This window comes from Manis pentadactyla, chromosome 5, assembly GCF_030020395.1.
Source record: "Manis pentadactyla isolate mManPen7 chromosome 5, mManPen7.hap1, whole genome shotgun sequence".
NCBI lineage: Eukaryota > Metazoa > Chordata > Mammalia > Pholidota > Manidae > Manis > Manis pentadactyla.
The window spans coordinates 162,312,776-162,335,313 of record NC_080023.1 but is presented as its reverse complement, the minus strand read 5'-3'; the positions used below and the strand labels follow the sequence as shown (position 1 = coordinate 162,335,313).

General features: G+C 45.9%; 1 protein-coding gene across 16 annotated transcripts in view; it reads left to right on the top strand.

Annotated features, from left to right (window-relative positions):
- The window catches only part of PTPRT (protein tyrosine phosphatase receptor type T), a 1,028,419-nt gene that overhangs the window by 723,651 nt on the left and 282,230 nt on the right, over positions 1 to 22,538 (top strand). For all 16 annotated transcript variants that reach the window (XM_036902260.2, XM_036902256.2, XM_036902251.2 and 13 more), the window contains exons 10-11: positions 12,623 to 12,824; positions 14,189 to 14,291. In XM_036902260.2, the coding sequence (XP_036758155.2) occupies positions 12,623 to 12,824; positions 14,189 to 14,291 (305 nt within the window). The remainder of the gene's footprint in view (positions 1 to 12,622; positions 12,825 to 14,188; positions 14,292 to 22,538) is intronic.

Genomic DNA, 22,538 nt, shown 5'->3' with positions numbered 1-22,538 from the left:
TACTGCTCAATTAATAATTGTTGGCTCACATTGGATGAGTCTATGGTTTACCTGGAATATTCTCAAAGACCCTCTGTCATGTTGCACATTCAGGTCCAACTGACCTACTTGATACCCTACTAAGTTCTAGGCATTTCTAAGAGTTCTTAGGCACATGGCCACATTTCAACTTCACAACAAGCTTTTCTCTTGATAATGAAACTGGGTCTTGTTAAAGGGAACCCAGCTGCTAAGCACCGTGGCCGAAACCAGCCCTAGGCTGAGAGCACGTCCACACTGTTCATTCAGTCTTTCAGAATCCAGTTCATCTTTTTGTTCTGAGTCTTTCCTGCTAAGATTCAAAACAATTTCTTTCTGTTCTCAGCTCTCTCCCAAGGAAAAGGCAAGGGAAGGGTCTATGAAGAAACACAAGAATCTGAGAAGCACACTCTACTATGAGGCAAAATAAGAGAAAGAGGCAAAATCCCAAAGCCAGTTTTCTTTCCAGTTTGCAGCTTGGCCGTCTCCCTACAATGGGTGCCTAATGAGGCGTGGCTCTGGAAGGCCAGGCAATCAGACTGTTCACTGTGCAGGTTATATTCAGCCATCCCCAGCTTAGGACACCAAGCGATTGCCTTTGCAATAAGCCCCACTCACACGCACTGTGTAGCATGGATGGAATTACAGGCACAAGGAAGCCGGCCTTGTCTGACCCCACACCCATGTTCTCTCAGCACTGCTCTGAGGCAGAATCACAGAGGGACCCAGGTCCCTGTCACCAGAGGTGTTCTGGATGATTCTCCCATGAACTCGAGGGGCATGTCTCAGATGGGACAGAAGGAAGGACTGGATACAGGTGGCCAAGTCATCGATAACAAGTGAGAGCTCCTTAGGAACTCGGGTGCAGAGATGGATCCTGCTAGCTACTGTGAAGGATTGCGATGGGAAGGGGAGAAGGGGCCAGAAACTCTGAGGAGCTGGGGCATCAAATCCATAGCTTCATGCACAGAGGGCATGGGCTTTTAAAAATGGGAGAAACCATGTTAGCCCTCAGGTAACAACCTCACAGTTCTGCTGTAGCCTGGGTAGGTAGCAGGGGGGTTGGAACATGGAACATGTGACGTGAGTCTGCAGAGATGATCTACCAGGGGCCACCTGGGGGAGGGAGGGGAAGCCTGGCCCCGGCTGCCAGGAGACCTGGGCTGCTCTCAAGGGGGCCCTCTAGCCCTTTGGCATTAATTCTGAGTCTCGCAGGGGAGGGAAAGCATTGAAACTGTGGTCCACAAGGTCCTGCTACTCTTGGGCTGGGGCCAGGCTGAAGGATGGGAACCCTGGCTTCTCCCTGTGGTGGCTTGATGGTGTCACCTGAGCTGGAGAGAGAACACGGGCAAATATCGCATAGACCCGGAGTGCCTGCAGGCTGAGGAGGGGTCCTCCCTCCTGAGCGCCACTGCAGTGCAGGAGGGACAACACGTTGGGAGCCCTGGTTCATGGTTCAACTTGGTTATTCACATCAGTACCACCCTCAGTCCTAGACGTTGTCTCACAATAACTGTCTTGTCCACTCATGAATCCTCATTTTGCAGATAAGGGCTGAAAGCTCATGTGTGCATTCTTAACGCGGATGCTACCACCCACAAGAGGTGAAAATTGGTCCTTGAGGGTGGTAAAAAAAATCTTTCTTTTCTTATGCACATGCATAATATGTATAAAGTACATATACATCCATACAGGTACATGTAGAGCCTACATACAGGTAAAAAAACATATCTATAGAATTAAAGTGTCATAGGGGAAATTAAGAAAAAATGTCTTACAGGCTTCTTAGGACGTGATGAAGAAAAACTCAAAAATGTTGGGAAACCCTGGTCTGGACCAGCAGTGCCCAGCCGCTAGCTACACATGGCTGCCGAGCCCTTGAAATGTGGCTAGTCTGAATCAGGATGTATAGGAAGTATAAAATTCACTCTGGATTTCAAACCTTTAGTAGGAAAAACAATGCATCATTAATAATTGCGTGTTGATTGATTCTTGAAATAATAACATTGTAGATATCATGAATTAAATAAAATATTATTAAAATAAATTTTGCCCATCTCTCTTTAATTTTTTTAATGTGGCTCTTATAAAATAGAAAATCACAAACATGGCTTATTCTATTTTTGGTGGGTAATGTTGCTCCGGACAATCATCTGCTAAGAAGAAGCATCAAGATTTGTACCTGGGTTTTCTGACTCCCTCCCAGGCTGTTTTGCTTTCCCACAGCCATCTGCATAGAGAAGATCCACTTACTGTGTGACCTTAAGCATGTCTCTTAACCTCTCTGAGCCTTGGTTGCTCCTGAGTGCTTTATAAATGAAGACGCACCCTCCAGCTGTGAGATTCCGTTCTGCACCCAGCTAAGGACCTGGGGTCACTGCAGATAGGAGGGTGTCGGCTCCCTGATGACCTCTTTCACCAGAAATGACAGGTCTCTAAATAGCAATGTCACCTGCTATGTGTCTGCTTCTGGGGAAATACGACATGAATAAGATTACATAAAGAGAGCTTCTAACCTGAGCCCAGCAAAGGGAAGTGTTGGAATCAATGACCATTTTAACTAAGGGAGAAAAACAAAAGCTTTCAGCTCCTTTCATGGGAAGGAGGAGATAAAACCAAAAAAAAAGCTTTCACAAAATCGTTCTTTCATAATAAAGGCTAATAAAACATCTTACAAATGTGCTCTGCTGGATTGAATTGATGCTCAAATCTCCAATATGTCCACCCTTTTATTTCTTTCCTAACGCCTAATTTAGTGGGCAGGAGGTGGGGAGGCAGTGGGAAATCAATTCTGTTTTAATTTCGGGAGAAAAATGCTGAATGAAAGAAAAATGCAGGAGTGAAACTTCAGCCTTCAGCCCCCTGCTGACCCAGAATGTGTGATCTGTTACCCATGGATTGCTCCGTAGGAAGGCCGTTAGGATCTTCCCCTTTCCTTGGTGTCTTAGCCCGACAAGAAGACCGGGAGAGGAGGCCCTCTGCAGTGCTGGGGAAAGGCAGTCCAGCAGCAGACCTCCCAATATCCCTCCACTCCCCAAATTTATTTCCACCCCAATTCTCCTTAACTTTGGTTTTCCTATCCCCAACTCTCTAACCAGCTCTCCCTACCCCTCCTAACTGGAGACATGTCCTCTCCCTCCAGCTCATCAATGAGCAGGTACCCCCAGCAGAGTGTCCGGTCTCCCAGCCCCTGGAAATAATACTGGCCACTCTTCACAATGACATCAGGGCTCTGAGGTTAAGCAGTTGGATTCTAGATTCACACTGCCTGGGCCCCAAGCCTGGCTCTGCCTCTTTCTAGCTGTGAGAACCCTGGAAAGTTACCTAGGCTCCCTAAGCCTCAGTTTCCTCATCTGTGTGGTGGGGACAATAGCTGTACTAGCCTCCTACATTTGTGATGATGAATAATGTATGGAAAGTGGTTGGCCTCATGGCTCCTAGCAAACACTGAGTGACAGTAAGTGTTAACTCATGTGGTATTATTATTGCAATGAATTTCTACAGGGAGGTGCAGAAAAGGGGTTCAAGCCTTTGGCTGCTGACCTCTGGTTCCACAATTCAAGATTAAGCAATCCATGTGACTTAGCATGCATTTTTTTGTTGTTCTCTTTTTAAAAAAATATTCAATGTAAAAACAATTTTAGACTTACAGAAAAGTTGCAAGACTGGTACAGAGAATTCCAATCTACCTATCCCCCAGCATCCCCTAATATTAGCATCATACATAACCACAGTAAACTGATGGAAACCAGGAAATTAGCAGTGATGAATATTATAAATGACAATATGATGAATAACATAATCTACTGACCTTATTTGAATTTCATTTGTTTTCTAATTCAAAATTCAATCCAGAATCCTACATGTACTTAGTTGTTTTTTCTCTTTTGTCTCCCCTAATGGGGGACAGCTCCTTAATCTTTGTCTTTTATGCCTTTTCAAGGGTACTGCTCAATTTTGGTCTATTCTGGTCTATTCTGTAGACTGTTCTTTAATTTAGGTTATGTGTTTTGTGCAAAAACTACAGAAGTGATATGCCTTTCTTATCAGAAGGTCCCTGACATCCATACCTGTCATTACCAGAGTTGTTGACTTTGATCATTTGGTTAAGAAGGTAACGTGCATTTACTGAGCATCTACTATGCTTCCTTTTGGGATACAAATCTAAATGAAATGTTACCCATGCTCTCAAGAAACTCTTAAGTCTAATGGACAAATGGTGTTCTAGTTACTATTGCTGTGTAACATACCACTCCAAAATCTAGTGGCCTAAAGCAACAGCTTTAATGCTCACAGATGCTTTGGATCAGGAATGTGAAGGGGCATGGCAAGGATGGCTTGTTTCAGCCCCACAAGCTCTAGGGACTCAGCTAAGAAGACTCATATGCCTAGGAGTGACTAGACAGCTAAGAACTGGAATCATCTGGAGACTTGCTCCCTTACCAGTCTGGTGTCCAACAGATGTGCCTCAAAGATGGGATTCAACTGAGGCTATCGACCAGAGAATCTGCACGTGGCTCATCATGTGTCCTGTGCATCCTTACAGCACGGCGGTCCCGGGGGAGGCCGACTTCTTCCAGAGCAGCTTAGATGTTGTAGACATGAGTGTCCCTCGTGGACAGGTCAGAAGCTGCATTGCCTTTTATGACCCAGGCTTGGAAGCCATACAGCATTTCCTCTGCATTCTATTGATCAAAGCAGTCTCTTGTTCTCCTAGACTCAAGAGGGGGGACATGAGTGCCACCTCTTGATGGGAGGAGTGTCAAAGGATTTGTGGCCATTTTTTAAAACCGTTAAAAATGCAAAAGCAACTTCCACTTACACAGGTTTGGAAACTGCCCCAAGAGGACAGAAGCTTCACCAATTTGGGCCTCATTAATTATTAAATATATAATTTAATTGAGTGCCAACAATGTACCAGACAGATGTGGGCCCAGCTACCAGGCCTGCTTACCAGCTCCCCCACTGGCAGGGCGGGCCCAGACAGACCCCCTACAAAGGCTGGTGCTCTGCCGGTTACCACCCGTTCTCCCCCTAGCAACGGGTCATTTGCGGAGGTGCACAGAGGGCCAAAAGCCGAGTGCAAGGCAGGGTGGAAAATGCTGCATTTTGGCATCAGAATGATTTCATTTCAAACCCAGCTTACCACATTCGGAGTCTGTTACATTTTCATTCTTAATCCTCATTTATTCAGTAAACCTCATTGACTCCTAACTTGTGCCAAGCTGGGTGCTGGCAGTTACAGCAATGAATAAATAGAATCCAGGCATTGCCCTGAAGGAAGGATTTCCCCAGGCTGTCTCTGCCAGAAGGTTCTTTGGCGGTGCTGCAAGGTTCCAGGGAGCAGGGGCAAGGGAGTTTTCAATGTCTCTGGTATCTTCATGCCCAAAGCCCACTGGAGAGGAATTGGTCATGCAACTTAGCAACTTAACCAGGTTAAACTCAGCAGAACAGAAATCAGCTGAGTGCAAATTTGAAAAGCAAGCAGCTTACATTTAGAAACTCAAGAAATAACTGCAATGCAAACTGAAAGCAGTTGGGAATATCACTAGACAGACTCATTAAGCAAGAAGGTTTCTGTGCAACTAACAAAATCATAGCACCCAGGGCACCCCAGCATGAGATTAAAAGCTGAAAGGAGGTTTAAGCTTTGTATTGTTTAGCTGCATTATGACAGTTTAGGAAGTTTAGAGCCATCAGAGTTGATAGTGGCCCTGTTATGAGAATCTGTCTTTGAAATTCAGAGCAGTTTGAAAGAATGAAATTGTCAAAGCATCCCTTCCACGTGGGGCAGAAAAGGGAAGAGGAGGAGACTTGAGTAGCCCAGTGGCAAGGATTGGAGAGGTTGAGGTGCCCGTGAGCGTGTATTCACAACAACATACTCACCTGAAGTTAGTCTGGAAGCCGAGGGCTGGGGTGATGATTTAGGGAAGAGAGTGGCGCACACGTGGCAAGCACTCAGTAAGTCTCAGTTCTTGCTTGTTATTATCACCTACTGGCCAACCTTGCTGTTTGGGTTGGTGGATAGTGAATACTAATGACCCTGGGATTCTGCACTTGCGTTCTCCGAGTGTTTGATCCCAGATCTACCAGGAAGCCAGTTGAAGTCAGTGAGCAGTATATTGATTGAAAAACAGCAAAAGCCGTGTTGGGCAAACAAGCCGTCTTCCCTTCTGCAGTACCTCTTTGATCCTTGACAACTGAGGGAGTCTACACTTAAGATTAGAACAAGCTCCCTGCAGGGTGGCAGGACGCTCCTGCTGGGAGTTGCAGGCAGAGCTCCCTGTGCTGCCAAGCCAGGCCCTGGCACAGCAAACCCAGCCCACAGCCTGAGCCTCTGGCCCTGCAGTGGGGTTGGGAACCAGAGAAGCCTGGCAGGACATGCCCAGGGGTTTGCTGCTCCATCCAATTATTATTAGCAGAGCGCTTGGGCTCATGAAGTTACAAAATACATCCTAGTCACTCAACTCTCGGTAAGCGGTGCTTCTGGGTTTCAGCACAGGTTCCGCAAGACTAAAATCCAATGGTCTTTCCCCCTACTTCCGATTCCTGAATGTCACAGCATCAGAACATCAGGCTAGCGGACATTCACAGATCTTACCTGGTAGTTTCCAGCCTCTGAAGTCTCATTTCCCTTAGGTCTGGTGCCATGTGTTGACTCCATCTTATTCCTACAAGGGACCCAGTTCCCTGCAATAACCATCAATGCCTCTGTTTGTCCCTGAAGTCAGGAATTGGTTCTTCTTTTTCTATGTTTCCCCAGAGCAGAGTCCAGTACAGGGTGGGTTGTTGGTGAGCATTTGCTGATGAAGAGAATGATTCCACCTCCATGGAGGCAAAGGCAATAACTGTGCACAAAAGTGGCAGGTCTCTGTCTTCTCTTGCTGGCTCAGCCACGTGTGTGTGAGCAGTACACATGTGGTCATAATTGTTTTTCTGCTGTTATTACAGACTTCAGCTCTCTAGGAAAAACAAGGCCCCGTGGCCAGGAAGTCACTGGCATGTACATTGCAGCCATCTGTGCCTCTGCACTCTTCGCCAAAAGAGATGTGTTTGCATTTTATTTTTAAATTGTCAGGAAACCAGAGTCAACACTGACATTTCTAACAAGAGGAGATTATCTTGAACTGTCTCTTTTTACACATTTGTCTTGTTGGCCACCAAGATGGCAGGACCATGCCTTAAACACTTTTACAGGAGTCATAAAATAAAGAAGAAAATATTTTCATCATTGTTTTGAGTTTAAAAAAAAAATGAATTTAACCCTTTATTCAATGAACAGACTATATTGGTCTGTTTTATCTGTAACTTTGCTATGAATTTACCATGTTGAGACCACCAGAGAATGGGCTGGAAGACATTCAGAGAAAGTTAGGAGCAGATGAAATGATGCATAATTTCGGCCACTGACTTCCCAGTCTCCCAAAGGGCTTAGGATGAAGACACCACGGGTATAGTAGCTAGAAGAGAGGGTACATGCTACTGAAGATGCCTCTGGAGCATCAGGCTATAGGTGGGCAGGTGGGCAGGTTTTGACCCAGTTTATATTATCACCACTGACTGCTGATGCTCTTGTGAGTTTCCTCTATTTGGGGTCATTGTTTGGGAATAAACTCTTTGGACAGCGTTCAGGTTCTCCCAGTACGTCCCCATGTGTTGAAAGACTTACCCAAGTTCTTGCAGTATCATGGCACCCACATGCACACACCAGCTGAGAGATGAGTCCGTGGGAAAGCTGAGGCAGCAAAGACCACTTCCTGAAGTGTGGGCTGCCTCTGTCCCTGCAGCACAGTGCCCGAGTGCACACATGGCTGCCCTTTCCCTGGCTTTGACTTGCATCACTTCCCTTGACCTGTTTCCTCAGCTGGACCCATACTGTCTTTTTTAAACTTAAATGAAATGATTTTTATGGGAGGCCCCCCCTTGCAGTGCCTGGCACATAATGAGTGCTCCAAAATGGTGTTTTTGTCATGATGGCATCTTCTGATCCCCTGCTTCTGAGTCCTGGCTACTTGCCTCATCCCTACTTTAGTTCACATGTTCCCTTAGCCCCCAGGCACCATCTCCTCCTCAGGACCAGGATCTTTTCAGTTGCTTCATCCAAGCTCAGAACCGCTAGCTCTTCCTCCAAACCTAGCCCAGTGCCTAGAGCACAGCACGGCTCCATCTCAGCATGTTTAAGAATAGATAAGCCTTCCTGACAGGGGGGCTGTCAGAGGGAAACTGTTTCCTGCTGTTCTCCCTGCTTCTCTTGCCCCCTCCTCTTCAGCCCAGGGTAGAAGGGCTGCTTACTCTTTGCAAGATGTCCCCTGGTCCATTGTAGCTGGAGCATTGGTACAATGGCTGACGTCACTCATGGACTCCCTGGAACCTTACTCCCAAACAGAGGGGCTGCCTCGTAGGAGTAAAGTAGCCTGAGGTAACTCTGAAACGTTAAATCAAAACAAAAATCAAGTTCAAATAATTATTTAACCCTTGAAGAACCTGAAGTTCAGAAAAGTTAAGCCAATTACTCAAACCGCATAGCTAGTTTGCTCATTTATTTATACATGCAAGAGGAAGAAATGTTGAACAAAATCAAAGATCCTTGCCCTCTTGGACCTTAGAGTCAAGTAGGGTTCAGCAAACTTTTTCTATAAAAGGCCAGAGAGTAAATATTTTAGACTGTGTGGACAATAGAGTCTCTGTCACAGCTACTTAACTCCACCATTGTAATGTATAAACAGCCATAGATAACACCTAAATGGTATGGCTGTGTTCCAATAAAGTTTTATTTACAAAAACAGATGATGGGCCAAATTTGGCTCTCAGGCTTTACTTTTAAAATCCCTGAGCTGGTGGAAAGGAGCTCATAAATGAAATAACTGCATGGTTAAATGTAAAACTAGTGGGTCAAAGGTGAGAGATGTGATTCTGGGAACATAAATAGGAGGACCTGGGAGTCAGCAAAGGTGGTCAGGTGGTCATTTTAAGTGAGCTCTAAGGGTGAGAAGGGAGTCACTAACTAGGTGACACTAACTAGGTGAAGGGAAGGGTAGGAAGAGAAAAGTGTGCTAAGCTGACAGTACAGCCGGTGCAAAGGCACTGTGACAACAGGGACCATGGCTCTTTTCAGACTCTAAAATAAGGCCTGGAAGGCAAGAGGGAGTGCCAGAGAGTCCAGCTCATGCAGACTATGAAGAAACTGATGAAAACCACAGATAAGAATGGGGTCCTCATCCCAAGAGTTGTGGGAAACCTTTGCTCTTTGGATTCTAAGATGTGATGTGATTAGATTCTTATTTTGAAATGCTCACTCTGCTTTCTGGCTCGGGGTCTGACTGACAGTGACCAGTAGAGACCAGGGTGTTCCCCTGCACTTTGTTGCAGCCAGAGCCCATGCCTGGGTCCCTCACTGACTCTTTATTCTGTTTGCCGTTCTAACACATCTTCCCCTTTCTCATATTGCATTATGCGTTTTACAGCCACAGCTCCATCCCAGGCCACTTGCCTCGCCTTCCTTCTTTCCCACTCCAGTCCCATCCCCCACTAACTTCATAAAACTGGCAAGTTAAATTTTTCAATGACTGTTTCTGACAAAGCAGTGGGAATTAGATTTGGTGAAGCGCTTCATAAAAAATTGAAGATACACTGTATTAACATACATTGATTTATTCATAGTGTTTCATTACAAGTAAGCGAGGATCCTGTAATACCAGGAAAGGTTAGGAGAGCAGGGGAGCACAGTGTATTATATTGACAGCTTGGTGGAAATTGAGTCACTTTTGGATTGAATTTGGAGCGCAGAAAGGGAATTGGCTAGTAAATAAGGCATGGGTTTTACCACCCAGTGTCTGTATATCACTGCAGTTGCCTCCAGCCCAGGCAGCGGGACTGGGGCAGAATTTCGAAAGCATGCATGGACACATCTTTTCCATGGGCAAACAGGCTTAGCTGCCATGGGCAGAGCTCTCTGACCATGTCCTTCCTTGAGCAGTTAGGGAAAGCTGGAATCTAGCTGCACACTGACAGCTCAACCCATTTGCTCAGCACCCTCCAGTCCCTGGACGTTTCTTACTTCCCTAAAGCCTTTTTCCGCCACAGGCCTCTGCCCAGTCATCCCCCCACCTAGAACCTGGAACACACTGTCTGTCCTCTGCTCTGCTTCTGTATCATCCTAGGGTATTAGTCCTGCCCTGAAACACCTCCCTGAGCATTTTGTCTCTGTTGGGCATTTCTCAGAAGCAGACCTGGAGACAAAGATTCCAAGATGCACAGATTATTGAGACCAGGAAACACTAGAGAGGTGGGGATGGGTGTGTTTTCCAGCCCACTGCCTTTGGAGGCAAGTGGTACAGAAGCCCTTTCCCACATCCCCTGGGATGCTGCAGGGGCATCACATGAGGGGAGCCTGGGGAGTGTCTGCATGAGCCCCCACAGCCCATTCATGGGGGGCTCATTACCCAGCACTTCTTGTGGGCACCCTGGGAAGAGCCCTCAAGCAAAGAGAGTTAGAGGTTTGCAGTGCTGGCCTCTGAGAAGGGCTGGAGTGGGCAGGACTCACCAGAGGGAAGGCTGTGAACAGGCCCACCAAGGTCCAGTGGGATGGGTGTCCCTGCCCAGGCTCTGCTTGCAAAGTGCCCAAATCCTTCAGCTCGGTGTGTGTCTCCTCCTGAGCTCATGACTCCAAGCAAAGTCTGGCCTCTCTCCTTGACAAGTGGCATCAGCCGCTATGCTGCTCGGGCTTCATACAGGAGAGAGACATTACCTTTCTCCAAATAATGTGAAGCCCTTTCCAGAAACAGCAAACTTCTTATTTTTGAAGTAAAGTTGGTGTGTTCCCTTTTTTTGGCCTTCCTGTCTCGTATGGACATTCTTGATGAACAATAAAGTGATATAACGTCTGTGTCATTGACTGACCTTACTCTAGAATGGACCTTACTCTATTTACCTTACATCTAGAATGGAAGATACTTGAGAACAGGGTCTGTATCCATTTGGGTGCCCCCAGGAGCACATACTGCAGGTCTTAGAATACAGGAGGATGCAGGAAACATTTGTGAAGGAACAAGTAAGCAAATGAATGAATGAATACATTCTTCAGTTAATGAAATGTGTCTCTAAGTCAGGCAGTGTGATGTAGAAAAAAGAGCACAAGTTTTGGAGTCCAACAGACCTGGCTTTGGTCCCTGTGTCAGTGATAAAATACTGAATAAGCCCAAGAATGCACGATCTACAGCTTCATGTGGCAACCTGTGTGAATCTCACAAACATGAAATTGAACGAAAGAAGGTGGACACTAAAGGGCGCACCTGTATAACACTAAAGTGTGTATAAAGTACAAAAACAGGCAAAATTAGTCTATGCTGGCAGAAATCAGGATAGAAGCTACTGTGCTGGGGGAGGTGGGGGAGGATTGAAAGGGGGGAGGAGAGGAAAGTCTTGGGTCTAGTAATGATCTGTCTCTTGACTGGGGGCTGGTTACATGGCTGCATTCAGTAAAAATTCATCAAGCTGTGTAATGCTCTGTATGTTTATTATACTCTAATAAAACATTTTTAATAGAACAGACTAGATAAAACAAACAAAAGAATCCTGTGTTTGCTACTGTAACAACTATAATGTGCAGCTCACAGTGTGACCTGTGGAGGCCGGTTCTGGAACGCCAACTGTTTTGTTACTTCCACAGCAAGTTAAGTGCAGGAATTGAGAGTGAGTGCGTAGAACCTCTTACAGCACCTGGGCGTGGCTGCAACACTTAGTTATGATTGGTGGACACAACTCATGGCCCAGAGACCGGTTTGGTTATTGATTCGTCACCTGCAGTGTGCTCTTCAGATTTGTATGAGTCTGTGATGGATCAGAAAACACAAAACTGGGCCTTTGCCATAGCTGGGAAAGTGCTGATTTAATGCAAGTTGTTTCCAGTTGAGCCTCAGTTTCTCTAATATTAATCTGAGAATAAATACCCTGATGCCCCCAAGGTTTTAGGGATGACAGCACATAATGAATGAGAAAACACCAGATGGCACCAGGTGGTGTAGGGGACCCATGAGCTGCATTTGCATCTAGTCTTCCAAATCACCCTTGCCAGGGTGCCACGCTTGGACAATGCTCCCCAGCTGCCCTGTCCACAGTGGCAGCCACTCCCCACATGGGGCTCCTGCATTCTTGAAATGTGTCCTGTCCAAAAGCAGATGTGCCATAAGGACAAACTCCAGACTGGATTTCTAAGACTGAATATGAATAACGGAATATAAAACATTGTATTAAATTATTTATATTGATTACATATTGAAAGGACAATATTTTGCATATATTGAGTTCAACGAAATTTTCAAATTAATGTTACTTTCTTTTTTACATTTTTTCCTTTTAATGCGTCCCCTAGAAAAATTGAAAAGCATGTGTGTGTCTTGCATTCTATTTCTCTTGGACGGTGATGCCCCAGAGCATCAGCAGTGGCATATTCAGAGGCTGGGGTAATCTGTAAGGTGGGCCTACCATAACAGCAGAACTTGCTGATTAACTTCTCCTTTTCTCCTCTGACATTCCTCCATATGAGTTCCATCCAGCTTCTCGAGTGAGAAGGTATTTATTTGCTTGTTTTGTGACTTATCGACAGATCAACTACAAAGCCGTTGGCTCTCTGGACCCAAGTGCAGACCTCTCCAGCCAGAGGGGGAAAGTGTTCAAGCTCCGGAATGAAACCCACCACCTCTTTGTGGGTCTGTACCCAGGGACAACCTACTCCTTCACCATCAAGGCCAGCACAGCAAAGGGCTTTGGGCCCCCCGTCACCACTAGGATCGCCACCAAAATTTCAGGTATCTCTCTTAGAAAGGGAAAAGAAAGAAAGGTGTGTGGGTTTTTTTTTTCCCATTCCTAATTTTCCTAGGAACGAAAAAGGGCAGAGCCAGTTGTCACCATGCGGCATTGGAGTGTTTAGGGATCTGCAGTCCCTAGTGCGTTACTATTCTAGTCTCAGGAGGAAAACCTAATCCATGAAGTTCTTAAAGTGTAAGAAATATTATTAATTGGCCTAGAACAGAGGGAACACTGATTCACCAAATGGTTTATCACAGAGTTCTATGAAGGAGTCCTTTCTTTCATACGCATTGGTTTGTAAAAATGTGATTTGTTTGGGGTAGTTATTTCTTTTGGCAGTGCAAGGGCACAGCTCAGGTTCTCACAAAATGTCTGATGAATGAATGACTGAGTGACTGAATGACTGTTACAGAGCCATGGCAGTCCAGGATGTCACCTGTCGTCACTCATAGGGCCCCTTCCATCACCAGACAGCGTCAAAGCAGAATTATCCAGAACGCTTTGGACAATTTACATTTTTTCAGAATACCTGTGCAATTCTGGTCTGCATACATAGAAATTTCGCATAGATGCAGACCCACAGGTGCTTTGTGTAGCTTCATGTTTTCATTTACCTTTATACCATAAACATTTTCCATTTTGCTACACTGCTTTCACTATAATATTCTGTCAACTGGATGGACATAATTTAATTAAATATTCCCCCATGGCTAGGAATATATTTGGTGCTTCCATGTTTTTGTAAAATAATGCTTCAATAAACATATTACAGAAAAAAGTTTAATCATGGGTTTGGATTATAACTTCAGGATTAAATTCCAGAAATTGAAATACTGAATTAAGAGGAATGTGGATTTAAATAGTTCTTAATACAAATGGCTAAATTACCTTCCTAAGGAATTCAATTTAGTCACAGTCCTATCAATTGAGGATGAGAAGGGAGGGTCTCTTAAAAAGAGAAAGAGAGAGAGAGATAAGAGTAACTAATTCATCACTGCTGTAATTTGCATTTTAAATGTGTTTAACAAGGTCAATTTTTTGCTTTCTCATCTTTGTTAAGTGGTTGTTTTTCCTGCATTTATCTGTTTATTGAGTGCAGAACTTTCTGATTGCTGAGGGTTACTGGCCACATCACTGCTGCCCCTCCCCAGGCTCTTCTGCACCTTGAAGGAACCTAGGAGCGGGGTGGAAGTCAGGGCCTCCTTTGCCGAAAGCCTGGGATGCCATGTGACTTTCATCTAACCCTTTCTCAAACATCCTCCTTTTGTCACCCTGAGCGTCTTTTGGGATGGCCCCACGGGGAGGAGGTAAGTGAGCTTTGGGACCTGTGCTGAGCACCCTCTTCTCTCTGTTCTCTGCCCAGCTCCGTCGATGCCTGAATATGACACAGACACCCCTCTGAATGAAACAGACACAACCATCACGGTGATGCTGAAGCCCGCTCAGTCTCGGGGAGCACCTGTCAGGTGAGAAAGGCTCTGACATGGAGTTGGCAGTTTTTATTCTCTGTACCATATATGCTTCCAGTTGAATCATGTTGCTGGTAATGCCCTTGGCAAGACCAGCCAGGGATAAGACCTTCTGGAAGAAGACGGTCAGTAGCTACAAGCCCAGTTCAGAGGGGCCACTGAGCCAGGACCCTCACTCCCCAAATTGGGGTATTAGGACTGGTGCAGAGGGAACATGCTGATGGGGACCTAAGGAGGATGAGGGAGAATTTTCTGGAACACCCCTATGGTAAATGTATTTATAGGGTTGGAGGCCTGGAAACACAGTGTCCTAGCATTAATAGACAGACAGACTAGCTGAATTCTAAAAACAACCTGCTGGGAGATTACAAATGGGACAAGACCTCTGGGCTGGTCCAGTTTAGGGCCTTGAGTGCTGGAGACCCACAGTGGGCCTTGCAGTCAGAGCCACACTGCCGATTTTCACAAGAGGCTGTTCGAGTTCAGGCAGAGAGCATCTCAGTGGCTAGGCTGGCCAGTGCAAGTTCATAGACTCATGACTATCAGAAAGGCTGGCGTGTCTTCTGAACAAGTTACAGTCTGCCCAAGGCAGCCCCTCCTATGTTAACTGCTGACTCTGCTCAGAGCTTAAGGAACTACAGTCCCTTGAATCCAAGCAGAGTGTTGGGTGGAACACCTTTCAGATTGACTCAGTTCAGTTCAAAAAGCCTGTATTGAGTATCTTATATGCTAGAAATGGGGTGGGGCACATGGGATAAAAATGGTTCATTTATTCATTCATTTTACAAACATTTACTGAGCACTTACTCTGTGTCAGGCACTGCTTAACTGTCCAGGATACAGCAGTGAACTAGCTGTGAATTGGTCATGTTTTAAAGAAAGTCAACTGTAGTTGGGGAGACAGAAACATGAAAACATAGTAACAATACAATGCATGCTTATGGGAGAATGCTCAGGTCGCCATGCGAGCTCAGAGAAGTAAATTCCTAGTTGACATTCTTAGGTGACACTGAGCTGTTTCTCAAATGTGTAAGATTTCACCAGAGCAGTAAGAGTCCAGTGTGAACAAAGGCATGAAGGAGGGAAGCGGCCTGATGGCAGGGGTGCAACCAGGAGTGGTTATGTTTGCTTTAGCAAAATGGTCAAAGTGAGCGGGGTTGGGTGGGAATGGAGCTCTTGAGAAGCTCGGGCTTGTTGGAGAGACGTAGCCACATGCAGTGTCACTTTCATGATACTGAACACTAGGAGATCAGCCAGGAATAAAGCTGTTGAGATGGTCTGGTTACCTGTTTTCCAACCTGGATGCAATTCTACCGAGAAAGTATAGGCACAAGAGCAGATAGAATCAACTCCCAGCATCTTGGAAATTCTCATCTATTTTGAAGACTTAGAACAATGCTCTACCCAAAGTCAGGTCAGTCTTTCAGGCCTTGCAACAGGTGTGTATAGTGTTTGTAGGGCACTTGACCATAGAAATGTTGCCTTAAATTCTACACATACATTGTTCCAGGACTGACCTGTCTGGGATGAGCCAAAGCACATGAAGGCTGTCACGTCAAATAAATACTTGTCAAGCTTCTGTGTTTCTTCCTGTTACTCTCATACACTGTCACTTAATTCTCCCTGTATGCTGATTTCTCTCTATACATTCTATAAATGGGTATCCTCATTTTCAGATGAAGAAACTGAGGCTCAGAAGTATCCAAGAGCACACAGACAGCAAGTAGGAGGTTGAGTTTGAATTCAGGTCCTTTAAGTGCCAAATCACATGTTCCGTTTTGGCTGCCAATGCCTTTCTCCCTTTCACAGCTCTTATCTCTTCTACAGACGCATTGGTCACTGTTTCAAAACCTTCGAAGGCTTCCCAGATGATGAAAGCATGCCCAGAAAAGAAAGGCAGCTGGCCTCACTGTAGCTCTGGGGGGGAAGGGTGTTCCTGGCCCAGGGCAAGTCCCCCCTATGAATCCGATAAAACCAAAGTCAAAGGAAAGGGCAGGCTGGGAGAAAGGCTTTTATTTCTTACAGCTTGCTTGGGATTGCTAGCCACCCTGGCTCTGCCTGTCTCCTCCAGCCGCAGCTCACACTCTTCTTCCCTGCCCACCCCATCCTGGAGGAACTCCAGGCAGGTCCTTGGTGACTGGCAAACACGGGCCAATTATGTACCAGGAATGGAGGGGAAGAGAGAATGGCCATTTCCTGTCCACACCTTGCCCTGGATGGAACGGAGGCTCTGAAACATCCATTGGTATATAAATGGACTAAGGCCAGGCAGGATATTCTGGATATTCTGAGTAGAAACTTCCATATACCCCTCACTAATGTTGCATGGCAAGTTATCAACTGACCTAAGAACACAAGCCAGATCTGACCCAAAACTCATGACCTTTCTGTAGTAGACCCAGGTATTCTCTTTCATTACTGCAAGCCTACAAAACCATCAGTAAAGAGACCTTATCAGCGGGCATTATGCAGTGTGGTTTCCTGGTGGGCACAGAGTCCACCCAGCTCCCCAAGTCTTCTGGCTGCTGTGCCTGCAGGGAACCTGGGCTCAAATTCTGCTCTAACACTGCTGTGTGATCTTGTATGAGATACTTAATCTCTCTGAACCTCAGTTTTCCTCATCTGAAAAGTATGGTATTTCACAGAGGCTGAATAAAATACAGTTGTGCCCAAAGCATGGGAAACCTGTCAGAGTTAGTTCCTTTGTTAGCTTTGTTTCCTTGTGGAATTTAGGAGGTTCTGTTCAAAATGGTGTTTAAAATTCTACCCCCATCATAGGGTTACAATGTTGCCCACTTCCTTCCTGTTCAAATTTCCAAACTTCCTTGAGACCTTGATTCCATGGTGGGGAGGAAAGTACTTTGCTGTTTCCTTAGGAGCCTCTAACTTCTTTCCAGCACAAAGTTTCAAACAAACTTTTTTTTTTTAATTGTGTTGACAGGTAAGCAGTCTGGGTCCTGCCTAGTGGCAGGACAAAGTTGATTTTTGTACAGAGGATCAGGGTCCTATCCTCAAGATTAATCAGATTATATGTCTATGAATCTCTGAAAACTGATCAAAGGCAGCTGAACACAGATGGGAGTAATTATCACCTTGTTTTATTGGGCATCTGCTATGTTCCAAGAATTTAACCTTGACTAATTTATTAGTAGTAGTATTAGCTCCCTGTCAGAAATGAGGGAAGTAAAGTTCAAGTCCCCGAGCCAGTAAGCGATGAAGCCAGGGCTTATATCCAGGCCTGCCTGACTCACTCCAGAGACCAGCAAGGGGTCCTCAGAGCAGCCCAAACCGCAGTTCTTCGGGAAGCTTTTCCAGTTCCTACAAAGAGAAGCCCCCTACACTTTCATTCTGAGCCCAGAAGCTCTTACTATACACATCTGTTTCATAAAGTCATGTATCCTGAGACTACAGTCAATCAGAAGGTGAAAATGGAAATGCCTCAGTAGCAGTGAGCAATGACAGTTGGCAGGGTGCAAAGAACAGGACAACTCTATGCAACAGACAGAAGGACTCAAGAAACCAGGTCTGCCTGCCACAGTCCCTGCAGCCTCCACAGCCCCCCTGGCCCCCGTGGTCCCTGCAGCCCCGCATAGCCATGGGTGTTCCCTGGTTGGTCCTGGTTCACCTGAAAATGTAGCACTAGGTTCCATGACTTCAAGTTAAAGAGCCTGCTAGCTTCCATTTAATCAGCAAGCCCTTGCTGTGTGCCTCTTACTGTACATAAACTGTCTATAGCCTCACAACATTGCAAAAATAGTCTCCTCATTTTGCAGATATGGAAACTGAGTAAACAGAAGCTCAGTGAGTTGGCCCAGGCCTTGAAGCAAGTAAGTGGTGCAAGTGGAATTTAAGCCCAGTTCCGTTAACCATAAGCCAATGCTCATTTTGCTGCACCACACCACTTTCCTAGGAGAAAAGTTATGCATGATATATTTTGGTGACATTTCCATTAGAAAAAAATTAAAAACAAATGTCACTGCTCACAGGGGCAATGGTTGGTGTCTAGAAAAGTCTGGCTGCTTTTCTTCCCAAATCTCTGGATCACCGAGGGTGGGTGAACACTCAATTTCTGGAATTAATATTCAGACAGTTGCTTGAGAATTTGCCAGGAAGGGGAGGAGACTAATGAAGGCCAGCTACTGAGACTTTCAGGACAACCACACTGTGAGCAGTGCCAATGTCACAATAGATTTCAGCTGCTTTAACTCTTTTTCATCTGCAACTTTGGACCCTAGGATGCCTAGGGTTGTTCAGTTGACCACTAGGTTGTTCAGCACATATTTATTGAACACTTGCTGTGTCCCAGGAATTGAGCTAAGCAATGGGGATATCCCAGGAAACAAAGAAGACATATACGTGTCCTCTCCAGGGGACAGGAGGGTGGGGCCTTAATCAAGTAAGCAAACAAAATAATGAAACTGGCCAAACAAGATCATACGAAGCCAGTAAGACAGTGCTGAGATCAGGAGTCGACTGGCCTGAGCACCCCCCAGGTAAGCGGGCCAACGTGGAGTCCTGCAGGCTGGGGGAAATGGGGGCACTGAAAACACAAGGAAGTCATCTGTCACCACAGGACACCAAGAGTTTGCTAGATGCATTGGGTCAAGGATGCCAGCATGATATTTTATAGTTTTTAGTTCCTTTAATTGCATTGCATCATCTGATCACCACTAACCTGGTGAGTAAGCTGATGAAGTACCATCTGCATTTCAGAGGAAGGAGCTGAAGTCTAAGATGCTAAATGGCCCAGGATCAAGGAGTTCGGGATGGGTAGAGCTGGCACACAGTCCTAGCTTCCTGCCTCTCAGTGCATTGCTCCCTCAGGAGCTTCCGAGTTCCCCATGCCTGGATGTCAAGTGATGACTCAGTGACCTTTCAGTGGGGATGCTGTGGAGGGATGTTCCTTTAACTAGGGAATGAGGGGTAATAAGATGACTTCCCTGAGGTCCTTCAGCTCTGGATTGTAATGCCCCAGTATAGTATGAGCCCCAGCATGTCTCTCTGAGGGGAGCAGTCTTCTCAGACGCAACCCTGCACTCACCCTGGAGCTCAGCCTGCAGGCCCTGCCCAGGTATACTGTTCCTCTCTTCCTGCCAGCAATGCGGTAGCTCTGGGTCACTGATCCAGCCCCTGCTCTGCTGCCTGCTGCCCCTTTGAAGCCCATGGGCCTAACTCGTGGGCCTGAGCATGCAGGGAGGCAAAGAGGCAAAGACGGCAGGATGCTCAAGCAGGGCTCCCGCACCCTCATTCCGCCAGTGAAACCACCTCACAACGTAGCCTATTTTTCTAATACCCCACAATGGAGATTTATTGCTTTTACATTGCTTTTCCCCAGGCCTTCAAAGATTTATTGGTTTTTAAGCGACAGAATCCCAGAATTGCTTAAAAGATCAATCACATAGTGACTAGAATCTAATACTCAGCTCTGACTCGAACACGCCGAGCCTTCTTCCCACATGCCCCACCTGTCATGCTGATGTATCTGTAATGACCTGCATAAGAAAGTAACTTGGCCACGAGTTAGCCACCCATAATGCCATCCCTGCTGTGAGGCTGGGGTCAGAGCCCCAGGTTGTGGAGCGGACCCTCCTCCAGAGCCCCACGTCTCCTCCAGGCTTCTTGAGAGTTCTTTCTCTCCTTCCCATCCAGTCAGTCACTGGGACCCATCCACTCGCTCCCAGGTAGCTTTGGGGTCAGTTGGCTCTTCTCTCTGCCCTTCACCCCACTCTCCTAACTTGCTGGTTCACTTGCCATGAGATTCTCTTCCTTCAGGCCACTGCATAGCTGCTCGAGTCATCCTCCAGAAGCACAAACTGGATCAAGTTAAACCCCCTGCTTAAAATTCTTAATGGGTCACTGGCCCTCACCGCATTAAATTCAAGCTGGTTAGCATGGAATTCGAGGCCTAGCAGAGTCTGGTCCTAACCTTCCTTTCTGTTTTATTTCCTTCCACTCTGCCCCGCTAATCAGGTTGTACTCAGCAGGGCTTGGGATGTTTCCTTCATCATTCTTGCCTGGGTTTTTCATTGGACTAGGCTTGTGTTGGTATGTTTTCTTTGATTTTGTTTCTTGCGTGCCGCTTGCTAGACTGTGAGTTCCAGGAAATCTGGAGGCTTGACATTAAATGGAGCCTCTCTTCCTGGGACAGTGTCTGGCATTTATAGTAAGTACTCAAAACTGTAGTTGAGTAAGGTATTCAGCAAGTCTGTTTTTCACACCTGGTATATGTTAAGTACTAAGATTGAAGAGATACACTTCACAGGCCCTGCCTTCAGTTACCTCCTAGTCTGTAAGAGTTCTGTCCAATAGGACTTCCTGCAAGGATGCAAATATCCTATATCCATACTGTCCAATATAGTCACCACCAACCACTTATGGCTATTGAGCCCTTAAAATTTGACTAGTGCAACTGAGGAACTGAATTTTTTTATTTTTAAAAATTAATTTAAATTTAAAGAGTCACTTATGAAGTATACTTGATATGCAATATTATATTGGCTTTAGGGGTACAACATAGTGATTCAACAGTTATCTGTATTATTAAATGCTCTTTCCAGTAAGTGTTGTTACTATCTATCAATATACAATGATATTATAATATTGTTGACTATATTCCCTAGGCTTTGCTTTCGTCCCTGTGACTAATTTCTGTCCTAACTGGACTTCTGTGCCTCTTTGTTCCCTTCACCTGTTTCACCCACCTTCCCTTCTCTCTCCTCTGTGGCAACCACCAGTCTCTTCTCAGGGTCTATGAGGCTGCTTCTGTTTTGATCATTTGTTTTGCTTTTTAGATTCCACATGTAAATGAAATGTGGTATTTACCTTTCTCTTTCTGGCTTCTTTCACTTAGCATTACACCCTCAAGTCCATCCATGGTGTTGCAAATGGCAAAAAAAAAAAGTCCCTTATGTCTAGTGGCTACCATTTTGGACAATGCAGGAAGGACAATCAGAAAAAGAAAAAAATGCTGATAAGTCTGTGTACTTGGTCAGGGATTTCTATTAGAATTCGGTGCAGAGGCGTCCGCCATTAGCCTGACAGCCTCAGGTGTCAAGAGGGCTGCCTGCAGGCAGTGTTGTGTGATCTGAGACCTGCTGGATGAGGGGGAGTTTCTTCAGTGAAGAAGGGAAGCAAGTGGCCCAGGAGGAAGCAGGGAGCCCAGGCAGAGAAGGTTCATGGTGTGCTCAGGGGCAGAGAGATAAGGAGAGGGCAAAGAAGCAGGCAGGGGCCAGGTGAAGGTCTTCACTCTGGGTCTGGGCTTTGTGCTGAAGGGTGTGGGGAACATCTGGCAGGCAGACACCCAGCTTGTCAGTCTCCAAGCAGTCAAGTCCTTACCTATGCCACCGTCTCTTCTGAGCATGGCATTCTCCATCTGCCTGACATCCCATGCAAATCCGCCACATCCAGGGCCATTTTTCATCCTGCAGTAGAATGCATCAGCTCCTCCTTGAGCTCCCACACTTCCCTGGTCATTTCTCTGCCAGAGGCTTGCCTTTTCAGTCTCTATAAGTCTGTGACCTCCTTGGGGGCAGGGACTGGTTTTCAGAGGCAGCTCCGGGCTCAGACCTGAGATCTCTTCTGCTCTCCCTGCCACAGCTGACTTCCCAGTTGGTGCACAGAAACAGCAAATGCTCCTAAAATCAGATCCAATGTATGCAGTTGGCTTACTGGGTGGCTTGGGACCAGTTACTTCATTTTTCTGATCTTCATTCTGCTTATTGGCAAATGGAATAGTCACGTCTCAGATTGTGTTGAAGGTCCGATAAGCTAAAGTGCATTAAGTGCAATTGGTAGTTGTTCGATTTGCTCCTCGGGTTGGCCAAGCTGTAGCTATGGGATAGTTTGTTCTCCAAGCCCTGCTGTAAGCTGGTGCCTGTTTTCTGAGTCTCATCTCACACCATGTAAAGAGCTGGCAGGTGTGTTACATGTCAGGGAATGCACAGTTATCATCAAGGGTGTCAAAATCATCAGAACAATATTACCTTAAAAACAGATGCTCAGATTTGAGCACATTAGAAACATCAAACTGTACAGACAAGCCTGAGGTTTCTAAACTGCTAATGGACCAGCAGAACAAGGGCTAAGAGCAGTGCCCTTAAACTGGGGGAGAGGCCATTCTATGTCATGAAATCAAAGCAAAGCAGACCCAACACTCTCAGGAAGGGGCATGGGACCCACATGACCTTCCTTAACTAAGCCCTTATAAATACTGGGAACCAGGCAGGGTACACAGGTAAAACCTAG